Here is an 18103-nt window from a genome sequence, read left to right as displayed (position 1 = left end):
CTCCGCACTTTTTAATCAGAATTAAAAAAAATTTGAAGTATGCAATTTTAAAGCCTATAGAATTTCGGTATATGTAAGTGCAAATTTCAAGTAGCTCAAAAATTGCGTTGATTTCTGAAATTTTTTTGGCTGCCAATGTTGGGTGTTTGATGAAAATTTATTACATTTTTTTTTGTTTTTAATTTGGTTTGAAGCTTGAATTTGTATAGTTTTTGTAGGAGAATGAGGAATATTTTTATAAAAAAAAACATTAAAATTAAAAAAGAAACATATACATTTTCAAAACTTCTCAATGATCCATGTGCTATACTTATTTAATGCAGTGTAGTAAATGATATAAGGTGCTTCAAAATTAATCTACGACGTACATACGACGCCATTTGCAAAAATTATACATTTTCCGATTGGCTCTTCTCCACCTATTTGTTGTGTGCGTTTCGATGTTGTTCCACAAACGGAGAGATCTACAGTTTTAAGCCGACTCCGAACGGCAAACATTTTTTATGAGAAGCTTTTCCATGACAAAAATTCAATCGGAGGTTTGCCATTGTCTGCCGAGGGGCGACTGCTATTAGAAAATTTTTTTCTATTATTTGGTGTTTCATGCAACAAATATATAGCCAGCCATTTTATGAAACGTTCGTAGATAATAGAGAGAAATACAAACAAACGAATCGGATAACAATTTGTATTTGAATCGGTGGGAAATTGACCAAAAGGCTTTGAAATGATTTATTTGACGCCGCTCCCATGCGGTCAGCGTAACAATAAATTTTGAGAAAGAAGGAGAAGGGATGAGAAGGGCACGCACAAAAGTTGCGAACACATATAAAATGATATAATGAATCAAAAATCATTAAGTAGTACTTGAACGAGAATTGATACAATTATAGGAATGAAATATCTTGAAATAAGCTAAAACAAAGGTTAACACTGCACAATTCCATGCGTTGGGGCTATCACATACTTGTGTATGCGTCGAAATTAACACCATAAATTTAGTAAAAATGATTTCATGAGCACTTAACAAACAACTTACAATGAAAAACTGTTGCAACTTAATTTGACAACTTGTTGTTAATACCGGTGTGAATAAACATTTGGTATTTGAAATAGGTGACGTATGATTTTCTGAAGACAAATTTTGGCATTTCGGAATTTTTTAAATTTATATAATATATAATTTTCTAGTCTCACCAAAATAAAATGTAATATTACAGGAAATAGTTTGAATTTGGTTATAGGACATGATGTCCAAAACTAAGCCATTTTCCAGATATTCGATTTTATAAATAATTTACCAAAAATATTCTTCTGCTTGTACGTCCAGTTCTTTTTTTGTGTTAGTTCAAGGGACCAACATGTTTTATGTTTTTAGTTAAAGTCTATACCAGTTAATAAAAAGCACCAGTAAAATTTGAATCAAGCCCTGCCAATTAAAAATGGCCGCTTGATAAAGTTTTGAATTTAGAATTTTCACTAAGAGTCTTCTGTTTCACGTCAATAAAAAGAAACCAAATTTGTATGGAAACTATTTTGCAAATATTTTCTAAAACTAGTATGACTTTTTAGCTACCGAAAAAGGTATAATATTTATATGACAAAAGTAGCCCATAGGCGGCTTGCAGGCTCAACTAGCGGAGGGTAAAATTCCCAAAAAAAAGAACAAATTGTAAAAATACTTGACTAAAACAAATAACTTAACAAATTCGTTCTCGATTTGGCCACCCCTATTCCTGATACAAATACTCATTATTTTCCATAATTTTTTTTATTGTTTAAATTATGCCAGGTTCTAAACAGGTAGCATTTGCAACCGTTGTTTCGTTATGCTTGACTACCTACTTAGTCTATTCAATTACATTATTCTTAAAATATTGTACCGTAATTTGATACCCGCCAAAGCCGAATGGGTTGGTGAGTGGCTACCATTCTGAATTCACAGAGAATGGGGTTCGAATCTCGGTGAAAGACCAAAATGAAAAGTTGTTTCTAATAGCGTTCGCCACTCGGCAGGCAATGGCAAACCGCCGAGTGTATTTCTGCCATGAAAAAGCTCCTCATAAAAAATGTTTGCCGTTCGGAGTCGGATTGAAACTGTAGGTCCCTCCATTTGTGGAATCGCATCGAGACGCACACAACAAATGGGAGGAGGAGCCCGGCCAAACACCCAAAAAGGCTGTACGCGTTAATTATATATATATATGTACCATATATATATAATATAAGCCTACCCCACATTGTGATAATTTTATAATTTCGAGTATGTCAAACTTAGAAAAAACAAATACATAAAAATTCCCTTATACGAAATTCCAAAATCAGTAAAATCCATTCCGAGAAACCAATAAAAAGAAGGCTGATTTTTTCTATCCGAAAATTCCAACCAAAGTGGGTATAAAACAACAAGTTTAGGAAGAACTGAATTCGAGTAGGTTAAAGCTAATTTTGATGATTCGTTAGCAAAAGGAGTTTCTTCAGATAGGTAGGCTGCTAGCCCGCCTACCGTAGTTTGGTGATAGGATATCAATTTGCACCTCCAGGCAGGTGTGCGCTTGTTTTGGTCCGCGAGTGGTATTTTATTTCCCACCTGCCCCACATATCTACAGAGCATTCCTCCATCCGCCAGCTGGCCACGCGTCCGATGGGAGACAAGCAACTTCGCACGGAGTTGACCTCTGTGTTGCCTGTTGTGCTTGACCGCAAGGATCTAGTTGGGAGTGTCTGATGCATTTGTCTACATCGCATTTTGATCTTCTAACCCAATTTTTTGGATTATTCAGTTATTCTCCATTTTTCTTATAAAATGTTTTCGAGTGATTTTTGTGTAGGTCTGAGTCTCCGTGCATGAAACATCAAATAATAGAATGACGGGCGTTTTTCTATTAACGAGCGCCCCTCGGCAGGCAATGGCAAGCCCCCTCTAGTATATAAAAGCCCCACAAAAAAAACCATCTGCCGTTAAGAGGCGTCACAAAATTTGTAGGTCACTCCATTTGTGGAAAAACATAAATAAGCAGGAAGAGGAGCTCGGCCAAACACACAAACAACGGGTGTTAGCGCCAATTATATATATATTTATATATGGGCACCTGTATATTTTGTAATTTGCATTCATCTTAGAACTAACTTCATTATTTTTCTCTTTGACATTCATTTAGGTCGTGGCAGTTGGACTGAAGATATAGGATTCGATTTGAATACAGACTTTAATAGCAATTCTTATCTGAGCAAGTAAGTACCTTACAGTGGGCAAGTAAATTATTGTTATATTACAAATTAGTACACATTTTTCTTAAAATTCATGGCATTTCCTTTTCACCCTTTACTATATTAATTGTGGAATCGTTTAACCAACAGTGAGTCCTTTTTGTCGTTCTCTCCGGCCCTGACGGTACTGAAACAGGAGCCACAAGGCGAACAGCTGAAGGCCAATAAAAGTCCATTAAATACTCATTCCGTCGTAGGCAGCAGTGGAGGAAGCGCACCAAAAGTAGATAAGACACCGTCGCACGTAGATGCAACGCCAAACACAGAGGAAACTCCCAAAAATGCCTTGAACAATTCACTCTGTGGATGTGGTTCGCCGAAAACCGGCACACCACAAGAAATTGAACAAAATGGAAATGGCATCAATAAGCCCAACAGCAGTGGAGCCTCTGGATTTGGTAATACTGGCAACACTTACGGTGGCGTGGAAAAGAGTCCTGGTAAGATATGCCTTTACCCATTCAGATATATTCGTATTGTACATACATATGTACACATACATATATAAAAATTCTATATTATTCACTTGCATATTTTTTTAGCACAGGGAAATCCAGCACCTCAACAATTGACGGTAGTCGATGGAAACAAAATTGAAAACAATACTGGAGGTGGTGCTGTTAATGGCAATAATGCCAATGCACATTCTGATGATCACAAGTGAGCACGAAAACAGTAACATTTAGAATTATTGGAACTGTCTTCTTTGAAATTACAGATTCCAGTACATTCTGGCAGCTGCCACCTCCATAGCTACCAAAAATAATGAGGAAACGCTTACCTATCTGAATCAGGGACAAAGCTACGAAATCAAGTTGAAGAAAATCGGCGACTTATCCTTCTATCGCGATAAGATACTTAAGGTAAGGCTTATGCGTTTACATTAGCAAGCACTTGCGTACTTATTCTAGACATATGAACAAATTAAATAGATTATTATAAATGTTCGATCCAAGCTCGATTTATTTCACAAATAGGAATGTGTGTATGCATGTAGTATGTATATCTTCAAATAAACACATCCATACCCAGATACTTTCTTTTTATGTAAAGGCTATATGTGTATGTATGTATATGTATTTGCAATTTTTACTTGCATAAATATCTAGATATGTATGTACTTATAAGCATGTATGTCTGTATGTACATATGTTACAGATACTCACTCCATTGGAATTTATTCATCTAAATTGATTTTAATATGCTTCAATTAAAACAAATTGCGACAAACGTATACGGACGTATCCACACACAGTTACTTACAACCATTCATATGTATACATACATATGTACATAGTTGCTTGTACGCGTGTATCACTTAAATATTGTATAGTACAATAGACGACAAATTTTTATCGTTCGTGGAGCTCGACGAGTAGGCTGGGTGTATAATTGTACCGAATATTCGCTGAATTTTTGCATACAAGTTAAGTGTGCGAAGATTGCGAGATGGAACGATGAGCGGCGTTGTGTTTTGATGGCAACTATCTAACTGTACTTGAAGATCGTAGTTGTCAAGACCCCAGGCAGTCCCGAGGGGCGTATAGCACAATTGTCAGCAATTGACGCAATCGCATTTACAAACAACATACATACGTACACACACACATACCTGCATGTATTCTACGTACATCTTAACTGGCTTGCTTGTGCGGGTACTCGTACCAAAACTGAGCTTTGATTATTCCATATTTTAGTAAAGCAAACAATGACTGTAACGAACCTAATGAGATATTAAAACGATAAACTGATAAAACTTGCTCTTGGAATTTTTACATTCATCAGTATGAAGTATGCATGCATATATGTACATACATACATATGAATTCATACCTTATAGTATACAGCACATACATACATACATTCCTATGTTGTAGCTCGAATTTATTATTTAGTCAAAATATGTAGAATTTGATAAATTAGTTCGATATTAATGTGCATTATTATCAATTTTTTCGTATGCGCTGTTTGATTAGTTGCATATGTAACTATGCGCATACATACATACATATGCATGTATGTATATGTGTGCGAAGCCATTGGGAATATCCTATTATTTGTAGAAGAACAGATTTTTCATCCATCAAGTCTCTTACTCTAATTTTCTCGTCCTAGAGTGTCATCAAAATCTGTTTCCATGAGCGCCGCCTACAGTTTATGGAACGTGAACAAATGCAGCAATGGCAAGCTTCGCGTCCTGGCGAACGAATTATTGAAGTTGACGTTCCACTATCGTACGGTTTATGTCACGTGTCGCAACCACTAAATCCAAACTTTTTGAATACGGTCGAAATCTTCTGGGACCCGCTCAAGGAAGTCGGTGTATACATCAAAGTAAATTGCATATCAACTGAGTTCACGCCGAAAAAGCATGGCGGTGAGAAAGGTGTGCCATTTAGACTACAGATTGAGACATATATAGAATCAACTAATGCCACGGGAGCAACAGCTGCGGTAGGAGGTTCAGCAACTTCGTCAATTCCATCGGCTGCAGCAGCGGGCGTGGCAACGACTGCACCGTCGCAAATTGGGCTTACAATGGCATCGGGCGTAACGGGCAATCTAACGCCAAGCCACAGTGCGAACAACAACCACCCACTCATTAGTGGCAAACAACCGGTGCACGCAGCGGCTTGTCAAATCAAGGTTTGTGGATATCAATTTATTTCGAATTATACTGGCATACTAGCATCCGCATACACACATGTACATTACACGTACACACCTACATTTTTTGTAATTTATTTAATCTCTCGAATCCATACCCTAAATATGTATATCTATTCGTGCACGAGTTCTGTCCTGAACAAGAACAGGATCTAGACTCGATTCATTTTCCAACCATCTTTTATTTCGTCCCCATTATACGACGCCCATTAAACGCTTAAAGGAGTTTGAGCAAGTTTAGCTAACAGGAGCCAGTTAGACACGCCATGTAAAGCCATGGAGGTTTTCTTCTTACACTCCTACCACCAGCAGGTCCCGCATCAAATACTTCTAGTGCTTAAGCAGTTGTATCCATTCGAACGACTTGGCACAGCCAGCGGGGCAGCTGTATCTTTATTTGTTGCACTAAGTCGATGTCGCCGTACTGCTCATTGTTCCATACTCTGCGATATTGACCGTCTCCAATCTTCTGCGGAATCTTTCCTCGAACACTCCAACGACCACCAGCGGATGCTGCTATCGTCCAAGCATGATGAGAAACTTATAAAGTGTAATTTTTTTTCTTAAGTACTGTAAGGTCTCGTTTGCTGACGCACTGACGCAGAAAAAAAGGATGCCGCCTATAGAGCCACGCTGCGATCGGGCGCAACGCGAGCCATGTGGGATCGCTACAGAGAGCTAAAAAAGGAAGAGAGACGTACTATCCGACAGAAGAAACGAGAGGCAGAAATACGTGAGTGCGAGGAGCTTGAGATGCCGGCCAATAGGCACAACGCCCGAAAATTCTACCAGCGGCTTACAGAAGGTTTTAAGACCGGGGCGTTTTCCTGTAAGAACAGAGACGGCGATCAGGTGCCTGACATACAGAGCAATCTTAAATTATGAAGGGAACACTTCTCGAACCTGTTAAACAGTGAAAGCTGCGCATGTCATAGAGAATGTGAAGATCCCGATACCCCAATCGTTGACGACGGAATTGGCGTTCCGCTACCCGATCATGACGAGACGAGAATAGCGATAACGCAGCTAAAGAGCAACAAAGTCGCGGGCGCTGACGGGCTGCTGGCTGAGCTATTCAAACATTGCGGCGATGAGCTGGTAAGGTGGATACATCAGCTCCTATGCAAAATATGGTCGGATGAAAGCATGCCAGCCGATTGGAATTTAAGTGGGCTCTGCCTAATCCATAAGAAGAGTGATCCTGCAATCTGCATCAGTTACCGCGGAATTAATCTTCTAAATATCGCCTATAAGGTTCTAGCGAGCGTATTGTGTGAAAGGCTGAAGCTCACCGTCAACCAACTGATTGGACGTTATCAGTGTGGCTTTTCACAATGCGCCAAATCTTGGAAAAGACCTACGAAAGGAGAATCAACACACACTATCTTTTCGTCGACTTCAAAGCTGCATTCGACAGTACGGAAAGGAGTTACTTGTATGCCGCGATGTCTAAATTTGGTATCCTCGCAAAATTAATACGGATATGCAAGATGACGTTGCTCAATACGAGCAGCGCCGTCAGAGTTGGGAAGGACCTCTCCGAGCCGTTTGATACCAAACGAGGCTTCACTATATCATTGACATCATCGGCCTTAACAACCGCGCTGTTAGTTTGGCCTTCTCCAAACTGGATAAAGAGGCAAACGAATGGGTCTGGTGGTGAACGAGGACAAAACGAAGTACCTCCTGTCTTTAAACAAACAGTCGGCGCACTCGCGTATCGGCACCCACGTCACTGTTGACAGTTATAATTTCGAGGTTGTAAAAGACTTTAGGAACCATCATTAACACCTACAATGAGGTCAGCCTGGAAATCCAACGTAGAATTTCGCTTGCCAACAAGTGTTACTTTAGATTAAGTAGGCAAATGAGTAGTAAAGTCCTCTCCCGACAAACAAAACTAACACTCTACAAGGCTCTCATCTTGCCCGTCCTAACATATGGCGCAGAAGTTTGGACGATGACAACATCCGATGAAGCGACGCTTGGAGTGTTTGAGAGAAAGATTTTGCCCAAGATTTTTGGACCTTTGCACGTTGGCAACGGCGAATATCGCAGGCGATGGAACGATGAGCTGTATGAGCTTTACGACGACATAGACATAGCCCAGCGAATAAAGGTCCAGCGGCTACGTTGGCTGGGTCATATCGTCCGAATGGATACAAACGCTCCGGCTTTGAAAGTATTCGATATTCGACTGGCACGCTTTGTTAAACTCGGCCAAAATCGCGTAAGCGGTTATCGCGCCAATTAAGAAGAAGAAGGACTCATTTTGTACGGTGGATACGTTCCACAGAAAAGCGCATATAAAAAATTCGCATTAAAAAGGACTTTACTGCTTTGAAGAATTAGGGATACGTTCCGTAATTTTCTAAAACCAACGACGAATTTAAATTAACTTAAAACCACATAAAAAAGTTCGCAGAAGTTCAAAAAAAATAGGCTGCTTAATAAATTATTTCTGATGTTTGAAAGAAATTCATATAAAAGCTTAAAATAAATTTATATTCAAACTTAATTCATTTTATTTTATTGAAAAGTAAAGTAGATTTACATTTTTAATCATGATCCCTATATGATAATGGTTTGCACCATTTGCGAAGTGGTTCCAAATCACCTTCGTCATCAGAAGAGACTGCCTCTGCAAGAAATATTTGCAGTAAAGGTGATGGATTTTCACAAACTTCATTCTCGTTCTGTGTAGCTTTCTTTTCTGACAATGTGATCAGTAATTAAACTTTGCGATGATGATTCTAATAATTTAAAAGAAGCTCACTATATCATTCGTGCAGCTTTCCCTACTCTTTCAAGCTTTTATCGAAGAGATAAGGGTGTATGTGAATTGACTCAGTTAATTTAGATTCTATTTATTTTCTATTCCTCGCTAGAAGGTTAGGACTCCCGTACTTCGATTTCTGTAGAAGCTGTCTTAATACAGAAGAAGAGGAAACAGTCAGACAGCTTTTATGTAAGTGTGAAAGCTTAGCTATGAGAAGGCTGCGCCCTCTTGATACAGCATTTCTAACCAATGTAGCGGACATAGCCCATCTAAAACTAACTAACTTATTAAAGCTACCGGATGGTTTGAAAAGGAACACGTAGAGTAAGGATAAGCTCCAGTGGTATCACAATGGACCTGCGAAAGGTCTAAGTGTGTCTTTATAACAACAACACTATCTACGTTTTAGTATGCCTAATAAAGCGCAAGTTTGAAGTTGCTAAAGAGCCCATATAAAAAAATGTATTTTCCTTATTTGTCTGGAGAAAATGCGCAACACCGTGAAGGGGAAAAATATAAAAGCTTAACGAATTTTGTTTAGCTACTTCAAACGTGCACTCTATAATATATTGTACATGGGCTGAAAACGCCCAGGCCTAACACATAGATGGCACTCGTGTTTTTGCATTCACCTTTTTTCAGTTAGTACTAAACTTAAAAAGAGAGCTGTTAAAATTTCATGGTATTTTATTCATTAGTTCGTGAGTTATTGTGCTAAGATTGACGGTAATTTTTTTTATTTTCAAAACAATGGATCAAAAAGAATTTCGCTTTTAATTTTATATGCCTAAAGGGTTTTTAAGAAGAGGTGTTATTTTAATATTCAAAGAAAAATGCTATTTTTTAATATAAATGATCGGATGTTTATTTCATTATAAAGAGGAAGGTATGCTGTTAATAGTAGAAAATAACATCAGGCAAATGACCACCACGACCACGCTTACAGGACAATATCCTTTTCATGAAATTTTCCATAACCAAATTGCAAAGTGGCTGCCCTATGTCCTCGATAGCCTCACGAATTCCATCTTTGAGGTCTTGAATCGACCCTGAGCTGTTGGCGTAGACCTTCTCTTTCACGTGGTACCCAAAGAAAAAAGTCACAAGGTGTTAAATCACAATATCTCGATGGCCAATTGTGATCACCTTTTCGTGATCGGTCCGGAAACTTTTCCCGTGAAAGATGAATGGTTTCGTTGCTGGTGTGGCACGTAGCGCCGACTTGTTGAAAGTAAACGATACCCAGATCAATACCATCCAATTCCGGCCATAAAAAATCGTTAGTCATCTCTCGATAGCGCAATCCATTCACCTGTAACAGCTGTTATTGGAAAACCCTTTACATGAATTGAACTTCGAATAGCTCCCACATCCACCGTGGCTGTTCGCAGACCTAAAAGAGATGCTCATCGGTAAGAAATTTCGCTCGAATGAAGAGGTTATCGCTGAAACTGAGGCCTATTTTGCGGCAAAAGATAAATCGTTCTACAAAAGAGGTATTGAAATGTTAGAGCGGTGCTGGAATGGCTACGTTGTTTTTGATGGAAATTACGTTGACGAATAAAGCTTAATTTGAACAAAAAAAAACGTGTTGTCTTTGTTAGTCCCGGTACTTTTCAGTCCATGAGTTACATACATAAACCTAAGTGAATGCCTTTAACTACAATTTGCATGATGATAAAAATATACATAGCTCGCGTAAAGCGTAAAAATCATACATTCATACATATTTACATGCATAAATATTCGTAATTAAGTATAGCCTAAAGGTTCAAATGAATGTTCAATTTAAATAATTTGTATGGAATACATTTTTTTTAGGTTTTCAAATTAAAAGGTGCTGATCGTAAACATAAGCAGGATCGCGAGAAAATACAAAGAAGACCTCAAGCAGAGCAAGAAAAGTTCCAGCCGAGTTACGAATGCACCATCATGAACGACATACCGTTAGAATTAATAACATCAACGTCATCTGGTTGCTTTAGCCCGGAATAGTAAGATTTTATATAAATAACGGTTATTTTAACTTTAAGTACTTTTAGTTGTTTATAATTACCGCAAAATCGTAATATTTCCCGCAACGTAATATTCTACTATCAGTAATACTAAATAACAACTGTGACCGTTAAATAACGAGACTGACGCTGCAAAACATTTTATTTAGATTTCATACATATTTATGTAATATATTTATTATAACTTTCAGTACCTACAACGCTTATTGCACATCATCCACCAGCCATAACACTAAGCTAGAAATCAGTGGCCAAAAGCCATCTCAAAAACGCTTTACGCTCTCAAAAGTAATAATAAAATGAAAAGTCTTCTGATATTCCCATTCAAATTAATACTCGTATCGTCGTCATTTTCCCAGTTAGATCCTTTATTTTCGAGATTGTGACGTAGAATCTTCATTGTCATCAAACGATCAACACTGAATTGGACCGCATATGCTGTTGGGTGTGTGTTGATGCCTTGATTTGCCTGGATTTTATAAAAAAAGTTTTCCAGTGCGCCCTAGTTCAACTTTTCAAGTAATATAAGCTTTAAATATTTGTAATTTTCTCTGTACTGTAAGTTGTTTTTATTGTTACTTTAAAGCCACGAAAATCAGGAAAATTTATATTACTTGAAAGTTGAACTGATCTACATATAAACTCCATATGTTCCTTAAGCGTGTTCATTTTACCTCAGACCCTTAACGTATTGGACACCTTAAAAGTCCAATACATCGAATAAATCGTTCAGACGTTTGGAGAATATTTTTTTGAGTTTTTGTTAGGAAAGATCTATAAATAGAAAAAGAAAATCTGAAAAAAATGCATAATAACAACAAACAGTAGCATAGATATAAATACATAAACAAGATTTTTTCAATGTTTAGTTACACGAAAAAGAAACTTCCTGTACATTGTTACCTTTTAATTGTTACCCTAACACGCAGTTTAAGGAGCCATTTGAACTTAATTAAATTAAACACAAAATTGAGTTTATTTGGCTAACTTTTTCAGTTTCTTTGCTTTCAGCCTGTCCTGATTTTCTTGATGCACCTCCTAGAATAAACATTTTGCGTTTTCAAACAGCAAAACAGTAATTAATGGCTGCATTAATTCTTTTCGTTGATCCAGACATTCTTCAGCTTTCAGAAGCTTCCATTGGAAGGGTTATTACTGTTCAGATCCCTACAGTCTAAATCATCGAATAAACCATTCATGCGTTTTACGAAACTCTGAGTGGGTTTAGCGCAATTCAATAAATACTTATCTGATCCTAATAACCCTTGCCTAAAAATCATGTCGATTGCTGAGTACCTGTGTCGCCTGGAAAACACTCATTTTTTCACAAGAATTGGGATGTATGTGAGTCTAAGTGAGTTTCGGGTATATTTGGAAATTTATGTTATCCTTATCGATAGGAAAAAAATGTCAAATAACTTTGAAGCTGACTATATCATCCCTAGTCTTCAAATAATGTTTAATAAATTCTTCCTAACAGATTTCATTAAATGAAAATAGTCATACATACAAAAAATGTTATTCGCATTAAAATAATATCTGAATTTGTTTAAGTAACATTCATCAATTTAAATAATCCAAGATTAATTGGGCCTTGGTCACAAATGATCGCTTTAACAGTTAAGCCCATTTTTTCTACGGATTCTATATTTCTAATTAAAATGTTTTTACATAATATGGCAGACCATACTTCCAGTTTCCTGCAATGGATTTTATCATAAAAAACAACGTTTGTCCGCAGCATACATTTTCCTGATACCATCACCGCTGTCTAAGAAACCATTTATAACATCCTTACTTTTTTAAAAAAGACGATCACTTTTAACATAAGTTTCGTCGAAAATTATTTCACAAAACCTTTGCAAGTTTTTCTCCTCTTCTGTATACATAAATATGTGTTCATTTTGTTAATATTCATCTTAGCAAAATTTATTGCATTTACGCTTGCATTTTTTAAGTTATAATAACCCTTTTTTCTAAATCTAAATACTGCTTTTGCCCGTCATAACGTATGCCGCAGAAGCTTGGATGATGACAACATCCGATGAAGCGACGCCTAGAGTGTTTGAGAGAAAGATTCTGCGTACGATTTTCGGACCTTTGCACGTTGGCAACGGCGCATATCGCAGGCGATTGAACGATGAGCTATATGAGCTTTACGACGACATAGACATAGCGCAGCGAATAAAGGTCCAGCGGCTACGTTGGCTGGGTCATATCGTCCGAATGGATACAAACGCTCCGGCTTTGAAAGTATTCGATGCGGTACCAGCTGGTGGTAGCCGAGGAAGAGAAAGACCTCCTTTGTGTTGGAAAGATCAGGTGGAGAAGGACTTGGCTTCACTTGGTGTGTCCAATTGGCGTCGGTTAGCACGAGAAAGAAACGACTGGCACGCTTTGTTAAACTCGGCCAAAATCGCGTAAGCGGTTATCGCGCCAATTAAGACTAAGAAGAGAAATGCTGCTTTTTCAAAACTTCCACTTCCTGTTTCAACTGTCTAATTTCTATATCCCGCTTTTTCGCATGGCTTTGAAAAGACGGTGCTACCTGAGCGAAATGTTCTTAGTCGTAGACCGAATCATCCATACCCCGTATATCATAACACTGCCTATTCTCTTCTAAAATTGAATTTTTTTCGAACTCCTCTAACGTTATATTCCCGTCTGATTAAAGGATCATTTCCAATAAGACACAACTACTAAAAGTCTCTACTCTTAAATTTGGTTTAGAAAAAACCCCATCCAAGAGTTTGTTTTTTAAACGTACGTTTTTTTCAAAGTGCCGTTCGCAAATAAACAACTTCTTGTGAATGGGAAATGGCATTTTTAAATTGCACGCGAAAGCCCACTTGTTGAAAGCAACTTCCGTTTTAAGAAATTCATTGCATTGCCTTTGGGTTAGCAAACTTCGATGCAGAAACACCGATTTTTGTCCGTATACAAATATATGGTATTCGGAACAACATCATCAAGTCCTAACCAAATTCAAATAATTTGATAGTTAATAAAAACATTTGCCTAAATAATACATATTGCCATGCGGCATTGACTTTCGATTTTGATTTTTAATTTCTCTGATAATAGAATAAACAGACTGCAACTTTAATTTGCGTTGACGTCATTAATGTAAATTAACTCGCCCTCTGTGCGTTTGAGCTAATGTAGAAGCGCACGAAATTTTATTGTAATTCAATTGTATGTATGTATGTACAGTTTCCTCCTCGTAGACCTAATCATCCACACCCCGTATGTCATAACATTGAATATTCTCTTCTAAAATTGATGTCAATTCCCCGTCTGATCTGGTAAATTGGCATGGGAAACCATACGACTTGAGATCTGGTATAAGTCCGCTAAACAGGCTGAAAGATTAATTCGGATGAAATATTACTACAACTACGAACATTCTCTACATTTAAATTTAGTTTAGGAAAAGCCCCATCCAAACGTCTTTTTTTTAAACGTACTTTTTTTTTAAGTGGCGTTCTCAAATAAAAAACTTCTTGTGGATGGGAAATGACATTTTTAAATTGCACGCTAACGCTTACTTATTAAAGGCAACTTATGTTTTAGGAAAAGAAAATAGTATTGTAATGCCAGCAACTCCGATTTATTTTTCCCATACATGGAATGCAGATAGATCCTGTCCTTACGGAGGTTGATTGTTGAAACGGCATAACGCTTTAAAAATTTTCCTCCAGCAGCGTGGTCCTCGAAGTGATTGCTGCGCACATACGAATAATAAGGAACGGGACGAACAATTGGTTCCAATTTCAAATTTTGGAGCCACTTTTATTTCCCCGAGTGCACTCGCGAACAATGCGAACAATTTTTTATGTTTTTTTTATTTTCGAAATCACAATATATAATTAAAATTTTCCACAAAAACTCAACACCATCTATTTGAAAATTTTTCATTCTGCCACACGTCAACTCTTTTCATTTCTTTTATTTTGGCGCATTTCTATTTTCGCAATTGAAAAACAATTAAAAAAGTTCACTTCTATTCTATTTTTGATATAAAAAATTACAACGACAAAAAACAGGTGGAAGAGCTGAGCTCTATTTATTAATATTGGACTAAAGCTGATTAAGAGATTTGTGTTGTATGATAATAATTTTGTATGTGATATTTTCATTGTGTGATGGAAAACTCATAATGCGATGGACAGAAGGCGGGGTTAATTTACATTTATGGCATTAACTCGGGCGTTCTCTGCTTTAGCAAGAATTTTTTTTTTTTTTTTTTGCTTTTTTTCTTTTTCTTTTATTTTTTCTTTATATATATATTTTTCCCCCTTTTTTACCTTTTTCCCCCCTTTTTTCTATATATTTTTTTTCTTTTTTTTTCTTTCGTAAATGGACGAAATTTGATTGAAATTAATGTAAATGCTCGAAATTTGATTCAAATAAAATTTACAATTCCAATTGGCGAACACCGTCCATTTTTTGAGTCTCTTTATAGTATTTTTATTGCATTCTTTTTATTGATAATGACTCGAATACTTTAGCAAATATTTTTTCTTTTTTTTGTATTTTGCGCCTTATTGCATGCAACAAGTTATACCAACTCTTGGCAGGTTTCATAAAAACAGAAATGTAAATTAAATACTTTTGTTTTGTGATATTTCTGAATCTCTTCTTATGGACTTAGTATGCTCCTTTTATTGTTTTTATTTTTGTTTTGTTCTATTTGTTTTTTTTTTTGTATTTTTTTATATTTATTTATTTGTTTTCTTTTTTAATTTTGTTTTTTTTTCTTCTTTTTTTGTTGTTTTGTTTTATTTTATTTTTTTTTTTAATTTTTTCTTTGTATTTAATCTTTTTTTTAATTTTATTTTTTTTTTAAATACAGTCAAGCTTCTACAACTCGAATCATCATCATTATGTTCACTGAAAATTTTCACTTTCGGGAACTTCGAATTGTAACATATTATGTTTTTAAAGAAACTACCATTATGCAAGATAAATCTGGAAATGAAAAAATTTATTAGCATGTTCGCTACCAAGGGGTCTTAAGCAATCCGTCAACACATGTTTTTGTCTACTAATGTTGATTTTGCTTGTCACTGAGCATCTCAGAAGCTCAAATTTATTATAAAAGTAATTTTAAATCTCCGTATATGAAAATTATACAGCCAGTATACGTTCCAGATTTACACGCCTAAGATATTGGAAAAAAATGTGTATGTACCATCGGACATACTCTTGTTGGATTGAGTAGTAAGAAACCATTTGGTCGCACATGTCAATAGGTTTGTTCATGTAAAAATTATTCCGTAACTTGCCAGTAATTCAATTCTCGGAAAGAGAAAAAATAACCAAAAGTGTACGTGAACGCAAAACCAGTAACAATTTGCAAGTTTTACGAACTGCTAATTAAATTGCTGGCGGAAAAAATCATAAAAATTAATTTTTTTTCTCACTTGAGCTAACTCGTAATGAATTTAAAATAAAAAAATAAGCAAGTAAAATACAAAATAACCAGCTAACATCACATGATTTATTTTTTAATAATTTGTTCCATTTCATCATCGCTGTCAGATGAAGACCATTCCAATAGGAATTGTATTGTTGTGGCAATCACAACTTTCTTTAAACTTTCCTTGCTTCCGTCCATGCATGCATGCATGTATGTGCATATGTATGTACATTAGTTATTTATTTATTTTATTTAATATATGGAAAATAACAATAAATTATTTTTTTACAAAAAAAAGGAGCACTAGCTGCCAGGGCTTGCGGCTCACTACTCTAATAAGATTATTTTTTGACCAGAAAAGTTAAGCTATTAGAGAGTTAATTGTCTGGAAAAGATTATCGGCACATGAATTAATAAAGAAATTAAGTTATGTGGGAGGTAAATTCATAGGATATACGGAAGAATATTTACATAGATATTTAAGTAAAGAGGCTCATGGTTTAAATCAATTTTCTCAGATCCGCTCTAATTAATTAATCTGTCATTTTTTCAATGTTTTCCTGAGAAAGAGTCTTTAGTATTTCCGATGGAAGATGGTTGTTGAAACTTGTGTTCCTGAGATTCATAAAATGCGTGCAGTCGCCCAAAAGGTTGGTGTTGACAGGGTGCAGTAGGGGCAGGGAGGTGTCCTCTCACCATTTAAAATGTGGGAGTGTGTACCGATTGTGTGCCCAATGCGAAGTCGGATGAAGGCAGTGATGTCCTTGGTACGGCATATGGATTGATAGTTGATAGCACTAGTTGATAGTGCCAGTTGTATTTAAGTTTGCATAATGGTGTGGCACTGTTTTGCATGCCGCAGTTCTTTTTGCTTCAAAATATGTATTAATTAGTCCGTATATGTCCTTCTGCAGCATACAATCAAATGTGAGCAACGGTTCCATTGCTGCAGCCTTAGCTTTTTGGTCAACAAGCTCATTCCCTTTAATACCAACGTGGGCAGGAATCCACATTATTTTGACTTTATTTTGATACTCAATTAATATGCTCCGTATGCTTGAAATAAAGGGAGATTTGTTTCTTATGTGCATGATACCTGATATTGTAGACTTGCTATCCGAAGAAATGATTGTTTTTTCATTAGTTTTTGATGCAACTATTTATTACGGCATTGTATATTGCTATAGGTTCTGCTGTGTACACAGAACAGTAGTGGTGTGGTCCAGAGTTTTTGAACCATCAGTGTAGATGATTTTCCATTCAGGTCTAAATGGTGCGACGTATTCTTCAAACCTACGCTGGTATTCTAATGAACTGGTGTTGGATTTAGGAAATGTTGCTATACCAAAAAGGACCGAAGACTTTCTAAAATGCCAAGGCGGAGAGCTAATTGGGGGCCTTAATTGTGGTCGTGAGATTATTCTCAGCTTGTTACCATATTCCAGTGCTCTTAGTATAGTTGACTTGCGATTTTGCACTTTACTTGCAGCAAATAGTGATGAGTTGGCCTCATGTAGAATGCTATGTTGCAATAGAGAAGTTTTGGGATGAAACTCATTGTGGTGTATTCTGTTCTCTCCGGGAAATTGGGTAGCCACCAATATGTACTGTATCGGAGATGTTGTACATTAGTTAATAACCAAGAAGTACAAGCATAAAACACACAAGGCTCTCGTCTTGGGACAGCTGTACGATCGCAGAGAATGCGCTGTGGAGTTTCTTTAACTTGTTTCTACTAACTTTAGCTTCCTAAAATGATAGCATTGTCCCATGTAGTAGATTAAGAACTTATTTGATGCTCTTCTAGAGGGAAGCATAAACTGTTTTGCCTGCCTTTATCCTGGAATCTCCACCCAGAGTTGTTGTGTGTTCCACTGCTTTCCAGTCTACGGTAAATTCCTAATTTAGCTGCTAGGCAATCGGCCTGTTTGTTGCCATCATAACCTTCAT

The 18103-nt window shown here is 36.6% G+C and overlaps 1 protein-coding gene across 1 annotated transcript in view; it reads left to right on the top strand.

Moving 5' to 3' along the window:
* LOC128868462 (upstream-binding protein 1) overlaps positions 1-18103 on the top strand; it is a 57573-nt gene that overhangs the window by 25839 nt on the left and 13631 nt on the right. Inside the window, exons 4-9 of the mRNA XM_054110567.1 lie at positions 3162-3234; positions 3361-3710; positions 3813-3930; positions 3989-4133; positions 5386-5916; positions 10538-10710. Of these exons, the coding sequence (XP_053966542.1) occupies positions 3162-3234; positions 3361-3710; positions 3813-3930; positions 3989-4133; positions 5386-5916; positions 10538-10710 (1390 nt within the window). The remainder of the gene's footprint in view (positions 1-3161; positions 3235-3360; positions 3711-3812; positions 3931-3988; positions 4134-5385; positions 5917-10537; positions 10711-18103) is intronic.

The sequence above is a fragment of the Anastrepha ludens genome, chromosome 6 (assembly GCF_028408465.1).
Source record: "Anastrepha ludens isolate Willacy chromosome 6, idAnaLude1.1, whole genome shotgun sequence".
Lineage (NCBI taxonomy): Eukaryota > Metazoa > Arthropoda > Insecta > Diptera > Tephritidae > Anastrepha > Anastrepha ludens.
This window is presented reverse-complemented; position numbering and strand designations above follow the sequence as displayed.